General features: G+C 38.5%; 1 protein-coding gene across 12 annotated transcripts in view; it reads left to right on the top strand.

Annotated features, from left to right (window-relative positions):
* Positions 1 to 13,198, top strand: part of ALMS1 (ALMS1 centrosome and basal body associated protein) — a 171,111-nt gene that overhangs the window by 114,671 nt on the left and 43,242 nt on the right. For all 12 annotated transcript variants that reach the window (XR_016230267.1, XR_016230269.1, XR_016230270.1 and 9 more), the window contains 2 exons: positions 5,120 to 5,257; positions 6,364 to 6,534. Coding sequence is in view for 7 of the 12 variants with exons in the window: in XM_089327538.1 (XP_089183664.1) it covers positions 5,120 to 5,257; positions 6,364 to 6,534 (309 nt within the window). In the remaining 5 variants the exon portion in view is untranslated. The remainder of the gene's footprint in view (positions 1 to 5,119; positions 5,258 to 6,363; positions 6,535 to 13,198) is intronic.

The raw sequence follows: 13,198 nt of genomic DNA, 5'->3' as shown, positions 1-13,198 counted from the left end.
AAATATTGAAAAGTATGGCACATTAAAGTAGAAAACAACAAAGAATATGGTAAAAGACAAGCCACAGAATGGGGAAAGTATTTGCAATACATGTATCTCATAAAAATTTTAAACCCAGAACTCTTTTTTTTTTTTTTTTTTTTTGACAGGCAGAGTGGACAGTGGGAGAGAGAGACAGAGAGAAAGGTCTTCCTTTGCTGTTGGCTCACCCTCCAATGGCCGCCGCGGCCGGCACGCTGTGGCAGGCACACTGTGCTGATCCGATGGCAGGAACCAGGTACTTATCCTGGTCTCCCATGTGGGTGCAGGGCCCAAGCATTTGGGCCATCCTCCACTGCACTGCCTGGCCACAGCAGAGAGCTGGCCTGGAAGAGGGGCAACTGGGACAGAATCCGGCGCCCCGACCGGGACTAGAACCCGTTGTGCCGGCGCTGCAAGGCAGAGGATTAGCCTAGTGAGCCGCGGCGCCGGCCTAAACCCAGAACTCTTATAAAGCAAGATTTAAAAAAGATATGCAACCCAATAGAAAGATGGGCAAAAGACTTGGATTGGTACTTATAAAAAAGAATATCCATAGCAAGTAAACATACACAGAATATTCTACCTCATCCCTTAGCAGGGAAATACAAATTAGTGGATATGTAGATAGCTATGTACCAGTAGGTATGTGAGTATTGTGGAGCCATCTACATACCGACTAAAATAGCCAAAATGGAAGACAATACTCATTTTTCTGCTGGTTGGTATAAATTGCTGCAGTGACTTTGGAAAGCAGTTTGGTATGAACTAATTTTCACAAAAGCATAACTGATAATTTAGCATTTCTGCTTCTAACTGTATACTGAACAGAAAGGGATATAACAGCACCAAGAGATAATACCCAAATATTCTTCATAGTGTTATTTGTAGTAGCTGTAAACTGTAAGAAACATTAGGGGCCAGCGACGTGGCTCACTTGGCTAATCTGCCTGCGGTGCCGGCATCCCATATGGGCGCCAGGTTCTAGTCCCAGTTGCTCCTCTTCCAGTCCAGCTCTCTGCTGTGGCCCGTGAGTCCTTGGGCGCCTGCACCCGTGTGGGAGACCAGGAGGAAACTCCTGGCTCCTGGCTTTGGATCGGCGCAGTGTGCCGGCCATAGTGGCCATTTGGAGGGTGAACCAGCGGAGGGAAGACCTTTCTGTTCGTCTCACTGTCTAACTCTGCCTGTCAAAAAAAAAGAAAGAAAGAAAGAAAGAGAGGGGGGGGGAGAAAGAAAGAGAGAGAGAGAAAGAGAGAGAGAAAGAAAGAGAGAAAGAGAGAGAGAAAGAGAGAGAGAGAGAGAGAGAAAGAAAGAGAAAGAAAGATTAGATTAGATTAGATTAGATTAGATTAGATGCGGGGCCGGTCCAGTGCCTTGGCTCAGTAGGTTAAGTCTCCACCTGTGGTGCTGGCATCCCATATGGGCACCGGCTCTAGTCCCAGCTGCTCCTCTTCCATTCCATCTCTCTGCTGTGGCCTGGGAAAGCAGTAGAAGATGGCCTAGACTCTTGGGCCCCTGCACCCACGTGGGAAACCTGGAATAAGCTCCTGGCTCCTGGCACAGCTTGGGCCATTGCAGCCATTTGGGGAGTGAACCAGTGGGTGGAAGAACTTTCTCTCTGTCTCTCCCTCTCACTGTCTATAACTCTTATTTCTCAAATAAATAAATAAAAATCTTTAAAAAAAGAAACATAGATGCTCAGTATTTAGCCAGCAGAATGGATAAGTTTTGACATGCTAACATTATTTAATACTAATTAGCAAGTAAGAAAGAGTGAGGATAAAAATGTTTCATACCCGGTGAAACTTGCAAACGTGAAAGAAGACACAAAAGAGTATATGCTGTGTGTATACTGAAAACTAATTTAGGGGCCAGCGCTATGGCGCAGTGGGTTAAAGCCCAGGCCTGCAGCACCAGCATCCATATGGGTGCTGATTCAAGTCCCAGCTGCTCCACTTCAGATCCAGCTCTCTGCTATGGCCTGGGAAAGCAGTAGAGGATGGCCCAAGTCCTTGGGTCCCTGTACCCGCATGGGAAACCCAGAAGATGCTCCTGGCTTCGGATCGGTGCAGCTCTGGCTGTTGCAGCCATTTGGAGAGTGAACCAACAGATGGAAGACCTCTCTCTATCTCTCTCCCTCTGCCTCTGTCTCTCTGTAACTCTGCCTTTCAAATAAAATAAATCTTTTAAAAAAGAAAAAGAATTTGTTTTTAAGATCAGGTGTTACCCTCAACATTACAGAAATGAGAAGGAAAGGTGAGGGGAGCTTGTAGGCTTCCAGCCAGGTTTCATTTCTTGACCTGGATTACATGATATACTTGCTCACTTTTTTTTCCTTTTTTCTTTTTTCTTTTTTTTTTTAACTTTTATTTAATGAATATAGATTTCCAAAGTACAGCTTATGGACTACATTGGCATCCCCCACCCCCCCGATACTTGCTCACTTTTTGATAATTCACTATTTTCCCACTTTTCTGTACATGTTTTTTATACAGTAAAACTTTTTAAAAGGTTTTTTTTTAAAAAGTACTCACAATGAACCTAAAAAGACATACAAGTATATTGTAGAGAAAATTATAAAACAACATTGAAATATGTAAAGGCAGACCTAAAGGGAGAATTATATAATAATAATAAATATAACAATTCTCTCCTAATTGATTTTCTAAATTCAATGAATTGTCACTCAAAATTCCAGTAGGATTTTCATGGATTTGACAGGCTGACTTTAAAGTTATTATGTAAAGTAAAGAAGTATGCTTAAAGAATAAGGTAAGGGAACTTGACTTACTAGACATCAAGACTTACATATGTAGTGTATTTAAAACATCATTTGCAACAGAATAAACAAAGAAAAAGGAAGTCAAGTGATAGTCCGGAAACACACCCATGAATGTGAAAACAATGTATATGGAGATGGTAAGTCAGTCCATGGAGAAATGATGGAGATGGATTATTCAATAGTGTGTGGACCACTGATTACATTCACATGAGAAAACAATTAGATAAATCCCTTCCATGCAATAAACAAAAAATATGCTCTACGCATATTAAATGTAAAAAGGAAAATTTAAGACTTTAAAATGTAGATGTTCTATCTTTATGACCATGGGATAATTAAGGATTTTTTTAAAGTAAGATACACAAAACACATGGAACATAATGGAAACACAAAATACAATGGAAAAATAAGACATGACATTAAAGTGAAATATTGAATAAAAGACATCATAAACAACAAAATACAGACTATGAGAAGATATATGCAACTCACACAACCTACAAAGAAGTTTTACAAGGATATTCACTGCAGTGCTTTTCAATATAAAAAAATTACCTCTAACTGTTTAACAGGTAAATTGATATTTTAATACTATAGAATGCTACATAACATTGAGAATAAGTTAGTCACGTATGAGATTTAATCTTAAATGGTAATTTTGAATGAAATGCATATTTCTTAATTGTTCTTATAAAGTTTATATTTTTTAAAGATGGATTTATTCATTTGAAAGGCAGTCAGTCAGAGAGATAGAGATCACCCATCTACTGGTTCATACTCCAAATGGCCAGGAGAAGTGGCTAGGCCAGGCTGAAGTCAGGAGCCAGGAATTCCATTTGGGTCTCCTGCATTTGAGACAAGGGCCAACCACTTGGATCATAATTCACTGCCTTCCTAGGCTCATTAGCAGGGAGCTGGATTATAAGCAGAGTAGTCGGGATTTGAATTTGTGCTCTGATACAAAATGCTGGTATTATAAGTGGTGGCTTAACCCACTGGGACACAATGTGGGCCCCCCTTTTATAGTTTAAAGCCATGTAAAACAATATTATACATTGTTGCTTGATATATGTGATGTAGTAAAGAATTTAATAACATCTTTGAAGTTGATAAACTGAGTTCAGTATAAAGATTGCTATTGTAAAAAGAGAAAGGCATTTTTGAGACTTTACACTGTAATGTTGTATTTCTTAAGCTCTGTGAGAGATTTCTTAGTGTTCATTGTATTACTTGTACTTTTGGAATGCAAGAAATACTAACATTTGAAAAACTTCCAAAATAATATAAAAATTTCAGAAGACATTTACATCAAAGTGAGTTAGAGAATTGCAGTAATAGAAATAAAAATGAATGAATTTAGAAGAAAAGAGATAGTATGATAAATAAAAGCAAGACTAGTCCTTTGTTGTGTTTTAAGTAATCTTTGTTGCCTTTCTGATTTCTGTGTTGAAAATACTTTGGTGAAAAGTATTCATACTTAGATATGAAAAATGAAATAAGACCATGAAAAAATGAAAACAAGAGCGTATTAGATAAGTTCAAAAGGGTATAATGACATGAGACATTAAAAAATTATTTGACAGTGCTGTGTATAAAATCTAGACAATTTAAGTGCTTTTCTTGGAATAAATGAAATACCAAGATTGGCTTTGTAAATGCTAAAGTTTTTTAATAGACCAGAGCTTGAAAACATTGTTCCAATCTTCTTTTTTACTTTGAAAAACATACCTGATTTAAACTTTTTTTTAACTGTTACAACAAATCATCAAAGAACAGATTTATTTAAAGTATTATTTAAACTGTCACTAGGCTAATCCTCCACTTGCAGTGCCGGCACCCTGGGTTCTAGTCCCAGTTGGGGCGCCAGATTCTGTCCCAGTTGCTCCTCTTCCATTCCAGCTCTCTGCTGTGGCCTGGGAGTGCAGTGGAGGATGGCCCAGGTCCTTGGGCCCTGCACCCGCATGGGAGACCAGGAGGAAGAATCTGGCTCCCGGCTTCGGATCGGTGCAGCACGCTGGTATGCCAGCCGCGGCGGCCATTGGAGGGTGAACCAATGGCAAAGGAAGACCTTTCTGTCTCTCTCTCTCTCAATGTCCAACTCTGCCTGTCAAAATAAATAAATAAATAAATATACTGTTGTTGAACACAGAAAAATATGGAAAACTTTACAGTTCATGTCACAGTTTGTGCAGAGTGGAAACAAAGAGGTTTTTTGTTTCTGATTACAAAGGGGCTTGATTTTGTTTTGGGCAGGAAGAGGGGTACTTTTCTGTTGTGTTTGTAATATTTTCCTCTGTGGGATCAAATGTCATTTTCCAGATTCTTCAGTTCCACTGCCCATCACTGGGGATGAGAACCTTGCAAACAAAAAGCAGGAAGAGGAGATCCACAGTAAAAAGGCAGTGCCCAAAACTGCCCAGCCGGAAGAAAGCAAACCCTTGCAGAAGGAAGCTGCAGGTAACTGAACTGATTGTCAGGGTATTATTTTCTTCTGGATTTTTAAAATGAGGCTTTTCCTTAGGATTAGAAACAGAAATGTATAGTCTTTTTGAACTTCAACCCTGCAATGTCTTATTCATGTGTGAAATTAAGTATTTTTAGCTATATTTTTAGTATACTTGGGCAGGTAAAAATTGACATTATTAAAGCTCATTGAGCTATCTATGGAGAACTTTTAAATATGGTATAACCTTATTATAAATCCACTTAATGGGCTTTTTACTTCTTCTGAAAGAATATTTCAACACCATGAGATACTGACTCTAACATCACTGTTACAGAGAAGCTTTCGTTTTTTAGGAATTCAGCTTGTTTACGCTTAAGCTACCTATCCAGTTATTTCTACATCAGTGGGACTGTGCTTATTTGAAATGCCTAAAATAGCATGTTTTAATTAGGATTGTGTTCCGGGCAATGCTTCAAAATTTTACCCCCCCCCCTTTTTTTTTTTTACTGTTGTAAAATAAATGTTCCAGAAACAGTTTTGATTGTTTTAGTCTTGTCATTAAAAAAAAAAACCCAAAACCAGAAAACTTAGTTTTCATTGTCCTTATACATAACATCTAAGTCTTTTAGCTGTTTTCCAGAACTTTTTGAATGCTGTTTTTCACCTGTTTTCTTCACAAGTTTCAGAATCACTCAAACCATATACTTGCTCTGTTTCTTAAGGTTCTCAATTGCTTTTCTTGATTCCAGTCCCTGCTATGCAGTTAGCTTTGCTTGAAATGTCTTTCTCTTTGCATTTTAGTGTATTCCTATGCATTTTTTATCTTCTAAAGCCCAAATCAGTTATCTAGATGTTTTCTATCACATTTCTATTCAAATTATGTTTCCTTCTTTTGAATACTGAAACCTCTGTATCTGTTTCTCTAGTTGTGTGATTTTTATATGATATCCATTTATGTTTTTTGATTCCAGTTTAGAACATTTTATAAACTCATTTCTAATCTTTTTTTGTTCTTCAATACTAGTAACAATGAGTTTGCACAGCAGATATTTAAAGGCATTTAAGATATTTTTTGTCAACTTCCTATCTGTATGATGCATTTATTTGTCTCTCTCAGGTTCCGGTGGTCCTACTGCTCCAGAGCACTCAGCTCAAGTTCAAGACACAAAGTTGGGCAGCCTACCAGACTCTAAGGTCATTAAACAGAAAGAGGAGATCCATATGAAGGGCACTATTCCCAAGAAAGCCTGGCTAGAAAATAAAGAGTCCTTAGAGATAGATATTGCAGGTAATGGCACTGGAGGTGTGTGTCTCTCTCTGTGTCTGAGTCTCACTGTCTCTGTTTCTGTTTTACTCCAGTGAGAAATATGGCTTCAAAGTTTAAACAAAGATCCATTCCTCTCCTTTTTTTTTAACTTTATTATGCAAATCAACTTCAATGCTCCTTTGTCTATGTGAAAATATTACTTCTGGGAAAAAATATTCGCAACTTAGAAAACAAGATTACAAATAAATATAGTCAGCTCTTGGTGTCATTGGTTTCCACATCTGTGGATTCCACTAACTGTGGATCAGAACTGTTTGGAGAAATAATTACATCTGTGCTAAATGTGTTCAAACCTTTTTTTCTTGTCATTATTTCCTAAACAATAGAGTATAACAATTATTTACATGGTATTTATATTATATTAGTATTCTAAGTAATCTAGAGATGATTTAAAGTAAATAGGAGAATGTGTGTATATTATAGACAAAAACTACACCGTTTTGTATGAGGCATTTGTGCAGCATCCACAGATTTTGCTGTCTGTGGTGCATCTTAGAATCAAACCTCCACTGATATGGAAGGACAACTATAATTGGGCTGGTATTATTAAAAGTAAAGCATCATGTCTTTTTTTTTTTTTTTAATTTATTTGAAAGTCTGAGTTACACAAAGAGAGAAGGAAAGGCAGAGAGAGAGGTCTTCATCTGCTGGTTCACTCCCCAGTTGGCTGCACTGGCTGGAGCTGTGCTGATCCAAAGCCAGGAGCCAGGAGCCTCCTCCAGGTCTCCCACACCAGTACAGGGGCCCAAGTACTTGAGCCATCCTCCTGCTTTCCTAGGCCACAGCAGAGAGCTGGATTGGAAGTGGAGCAGCCAGGACTCAAACTGGTGCCCAGATGTGATGCCGGCAATGCAGGTGGTGGTTTTATCCACTATACCACAGCAGCAGCCCTTCATCATGTCTTAACACTAGCACAGGAGGCCAGCGACGCGGCTCACTAGGCTAATCCTCCACCTTGCGGCGCCGGCACACCGGGTTCTAGTCCCGGTCGGGGCACCGGATTCTGTCCCGGTTGCCCCTCTTCCAGGCCAGCTCTCTGCTGTGGCCAGGCAGTGCAGTGGAGGATGGCCCAAGTGCTTGGGCCCTGCACCTCATGGGAGACCAGGATAAGTACCTGGCTCCTGCCATCGGATCAGCGCGGTGCGCCGGCTGCAGCGCGCCAGCCGCGGCGGCCATTGCAGGGTGAACCAACGGCAAAAGGAAGACCTTTCTCTCTGTCTCTCTCTCTCACTGTCCACTCTGCCTCTAAAAAAAAAAAAAAAAAAAAAAAAAAAAAAAAGCACAGGAAAACCTAAATTAAAGATACTGTGATAAATACAACATCAATCTGAAATTTAAAAATGACAGCAGCAATCTGAGATTTAAAAAATTACAATACAGGGCCAACATTGTGTTGTAGTAGACTACGCTGCTGCCTGCAATGCCAGCAGGTGCCAACTTGAGTCTCAACTGCTCCACTTCTGATGGGTCTCCCTGATAATTTGCCTGGGAATGCAGTGGAAGATGGCCCATGTACTTGTGCCCCTGCCACCCATGTGGGAGACCCAAAGTTCCTGGCTCCTGGCTTTATCCTGGCCCTGTCCTGGCCATTGCAACCATTTGGGGAGTGAACCAACAGATGGAAAATCTTTCTCTAACTCTGACTTCCAAATAAATAAATCTTTAAAAAGCAAATGAAAGTTTATAGTAAAAAGGAGCCACACTCAAATTTTTAATGGCATATAATAGAAAAACATAGATAATACAAGGCATTACTAGCTAGCTGCTTTATCTCTTAGAGGAAGATAAACCAGGAGCCCAATAAGGAGAGAAAGGAGTCCAGGAACTAATCTACCCATACTATGTTCTGAAAATAGTAGTTCAGCTACTCACATCAAAAATGTGTAAAATAATTTTTGGCAGTGGCACCAAATGGTGCTGGGAAAACTGGATATCCACATGGAAAAAAATGAAGCTGCACCATATACAGAAGTTGACTCAAAATGGATTACATACATAAACATTAGGACCTAGACCATAATAATGCTACAAGAAAACAGGAGTAATGCTTCAGGAAATTGAATTTGGCAGTGAATTATTGTGACATTGATAGCTCATGCAACCTGCTTTTAATGCCATATCTAAGAATCCTTTGCCATATCCATTAGCACTATGTTTTCTTCCAAGAGTTTTATAGTTTTACTTTTGCATTTAGGTCATTGGTTTGTTTTTTTAGTTAACTGTTTTATATGGTGTGAAGTATTCATGAGGATATCCAACTTCCACATTACCATGAGTTTAAAAACAAAAGAAACAAAAAACCTGTTCTTTATCACCATTGAATAGTCTTGGTACCTTTATCACAAATCAGTTCACCATAGATATATAGGTTTCTGGATTCTGGATAATGTTCCATGTTTTGTTGGTCTATATGTCTCCTTAAGACAGTACCAAACTATCTTTTTATGTAAATAAATATTATATTTTAAAAGATTTGCTTATTTATTTTGAAAGACAAAGTAATAGAGGCAGGAGAGAGAGAGAGAGAGATCTTCCATCCTCTGATTCATATTCCAAATGACTACAATGGCCGGGGCTAGTCCAGGCCTAGCCCAGGAGCCCAGAGCTCCATCTGGGTCTCCCTAGTGGGTAGCAGGGACCCAGGTACCTAGGCTGTCTTCCACTGCTTTACCAGGCACATTTGTGGAGAGCTAGATTGAAAGCAGAACAGCAGAGACTCAACTGATGCCCCATACCCCTAGCCCTAGAGCCATGTTATCTTGTTTGTAATTTTGTAGTAAGTTTTGAAATTGTGGTGTATGAGTCCTCCAACTTGGTTTTATTTTTCAGATCCATGTTTGCTATGGATCACTTATGGGTCACTTATAATTTCATATTAACTTTAAAAATCATCTTGACAATTTCAAAAAGAAGAAAGTTGGGATCTAGATACGGATTGCATTGAATCTGAGGAATATTGCCTTTTTAACAACCTGAAATTGTTCGGTCCTTAACATGGATATTTTCCATTTATTTGGATCTTGTAGTTTCTCAACAACCTTTTTAGTTTTCATTTTATGAATTTTGATTTACTTCTATTATTAATTTTGTTCCTTCTGTTCTAGTTGATGATGTCATAAACAGAATTATTTTCTTAATTTCATTTCAGTTTTCTTTGCTGCAAGTATATAAAATACAGTTTTTTTTATCAGATTGGGAAAGCTGTATTCCTAGCCTGTTGAATATTTTTATTAAAAATATTTTGAATTTATCATCAATAGGATGTAGGAAAAGCATTTGATAAATTCTATTGATTGGTTTTTGAGTGTCATACCAACCTTGTATTTCTGGGGTAATCCCATTTAGTCTTTTGATTGATCTGTTCTCTTCTTGTAATGTCTTTATTATTGAATTTTCTTATCAGGGTAATACTGACTTCATAAATGAGTTGGGACTTGTTCATCTCTTTTTTGGAAGAGTTAGTTTAAAAAACTTGTATTAGTTCTTATTTAAATGTTTGGTAAAGTTCATTGGTCAAGCTGTCTGGGTCTGGGCTTTCTTTTGTGGGTAATTTATTTTTATTTTTAATTTTTTTAAAGATTTATTTTATTTATTTGAAAGAGTTACAGAGAGATTTAGAGACAGAGAGACAGAGAGAGAGAGATCTTCCATATGCTGATTCACTCCCCAGATGGCCGCAACGGCTGGAGCTGCACTGATCTGAAGCCAGGAGCCAGGAGCTTCTTCTGTCTTCTGGGTCTCCCACACAGGTGCAGGGGCCCAAGGACTTGGGCCATCTTCTACTGCTTTCCCATGCCATAGCAGAGAGCTGGATCGGAAGAGGAGCAGCCAGGACAAAACTGGCGCCCATATGGGATGCCGGTGCTTCAGGCCACTGCACCACAGTGCCTGCCCCAATTTTTTTTTTATTATTACTAATTCAGTCTCCTCACTTCTTACAGGTCTATTCAAATTGTTACTTCCTGGGTCAGGTTTGGTGGTTTATGACTTTCTAGGAATGGCATTTGTGCATTCGGCACATGCCTGTTCATAGTTTTTCAAAAATCCTTTTTATTTTTGTAAGATCAATAGTAATCTCTCATTTTTGTTGTACGTATTCTCATTTTTCCCCCCCCCTTGGTCAGTCTAGCTAGTGGTTTCTTAATTTTGTTGATATTTTCAAAGAATCAGCTTTTGATTTCAATGATTTTTTCTCTTTTTTACATTCTCTGTTTAATTAACTTACACTCTAATCTTCATTATTTCCTCCATTCCTTATTTGGTTTTAGTTTGCTCTTCTTTTTCCAGTGCTTTAAGAGGGAAGTTTAGTGGTTTTAACTTGAAATCTTTCTTCTTTCTTAATATGGTTGAGCATCCCTGACTGAAACCTGAAATGCTCTGAAATCAGCAACTTTTTGAGTGCTGACATAATGCTCAAGAAGTTTTAGAAACTTTAACATTTCACATTTTGAAATTTCTTACTTAAGATGTTCAATCAGTAAAGTCATTCCAGACTCCAGAAGCTCCCAAATCTAAAGCATTCTGGTCCCAAGAATTTAGCTAAGGGACACTCAGCATGTCTAGGCATATATAGTGTACCTACATCCAATAAGTTTGTTCTCATTTGTTACCAAGTATCTTCTCATCTCCCTTTTGAATTTTTGTTTAACCCATAAGTTATTTAGGAATAATTTGTAAAAGTTCATATATTTGAGTTGTCTAAATTTTATCCTGCTACTGGTTTCTAATCTCATTCTGTTGTAATTAGAGAACATATTTTGTATTATTTCTTTCCTTTTAAATTCACTAAAGTTTGTTATATGGCCTAGCATACAGTCTATCCTGGGGAATATTCCTCATACACTTAAGAAAAAAATGTGTATTTTGAGGTTGCGTGGAATTTTCCGAGATGTTTGTTAGATCTGTTTGGTTTGTAGTATTGTTCTTTTGTTTCCTTTTTAATCTTCTAAATGTTCTATTCATTATTAAAAATAGGATATCAAGTCTTCAAAAATTACTATTTAATTATCCCTTTATTTCTAGCTGGTTTTTCTTCATCTGTTTTTATGCTCTGTTAATAAGTTATATGTATGTGTAATTGTTATCTCTTCCTGCTGAGTGAATTTTATCATTATGATATGACCCTCTATAGTCACATATTCTAATTTAAATCTGTTTTGCCTGAAATTATTATGGCCATTTCAGCTTTCTTGTAGTTGTCATTTGCATAATATAACCTATCTATTCTAATAGTCTCTTTTTATTTTTTAATCTGTTTGTTATATACAACATATATAACAACGCTTTAAATGCTTTTTAAAAAAATCTGTTTTGACAATCTCTGACTTTTAATTGAATATTTAGTCCATTCACATTTTTTAAAGATTTATTTTTTTTTAATTTTTTATTTATTTGACAGGTAAAGTTATAGACAGTGAGAGAGAGAGAGACAGAGAGAAAGGTCTTCCTTCTGTTGGTTCTGCCCCCAAATGGCCGCTACAGCCGGCGCTATGCCGATCTGAAGCCAGGAGCCAGGAGCTTCCTCCTGGTCTCCCATGTGGGTGCAGGGGCCCACACACTTGGGCCATCCTCCACTGCCATCCCGGGCCACAGCAGAGAGCTGGACTGGAAGAGGAGCAACCGGGACTAGAACCGGCACCCATATGGAATGCTAGACTGCAGGCAGAGAATTAACCAAGTGAGCCATGGCACCAGCCCCAAGATTTATTTATTTATATGAAAGGCAAAGTTACAGAGAGGTAGACACAGAGAGACAGTGTGTTCTTCCATCTGCTGGTTCACTCCTCAAATGACCACAATGGCCAGAACTGAGCTGATCTGGAGCCAGGAGCTTCTTCTGGGTCTCCCACGCAAGTGCAGGGGCTCAAGGACCTGGGCCATCTTCTACTGCTTTCCCAGGCCATAGCAGAGAGCTGGATCAGAAGTGGAGTAGCTGGGACTTGAACCAGCACCCATATGGAATGTCAGCACTGCAGGTGGCAGCTTTACCCACTACAGCACAGTGGTGGCCTCTAGTCCATTCACATTTAATGTTATTATCTACATAATTTTATTTATATCTGCCATTTTACTTCTTGTTTTCTATATGTCTGCTTCTAAAAATAAGGTGAATTAGATATCCTGAAAAACTTCCTTAAAGAAAATAGCCAGTGGAGCTTCCATCATGGTATGGTGGGTTAAGCTGTGCTTGTAATGCCAGCATTCCATGTAAGTGCCGGTTCAACTCCTGACTGTTCTGCTTTGGACCCAGCTCTCTGCTAATGTGCTTGGGAAAGCAGTAGAAAACCTGGATGGAGTTCCAGGCTCCTGGCTCCTGACTTCAGCCTGGCCCAGCCTCAGCCATTGCAGCCATTTGGGGAGTGAACCCTTTCTCTCTTTCTCTCTTTCTCTTTCTCTCTTTCTCTTTTTCTCTTTCTCTTTTTCTCTTTCTCTTTCTCTTTCTCTTTCTCTTTCTCTTTCTCTTTCTCTTTCTCTTTCTCTTTCTCTTTCTCTTTCTCTCTCTCTCTCTCTCTCTCTCTCTCTCTCTCCTTCTCTCTCTCCTTCTCTCTGTAACTTTGCCTTTCAAGTAAATAAAATCAATCTTAAAAATATTAATAAATAAAAATATTTAATAAAATATTTTAAA

Source organism: Oryctolagus cuniculus, chromosome 2, assembly GCF_051225735.1.
Source record: "Oryctolagus cuniculus isolate XC-2025 breed Fujian yellow rabbit chromosome 2, ASM5122573v1, whole genome shotgun sequence".
Taxonomy (NCBI): domain Eukaryota; kingdom Metazoa; phylum Chordata; class Mammalia; order Lagomorpha; family Leporidae; genus Oryctolagus; species Oryctolagus cuniculus.
Note: the sequence above shows the minus strand (reverse complement) of the source record. Positions and strands in the feature narration are given on the sequence as shown.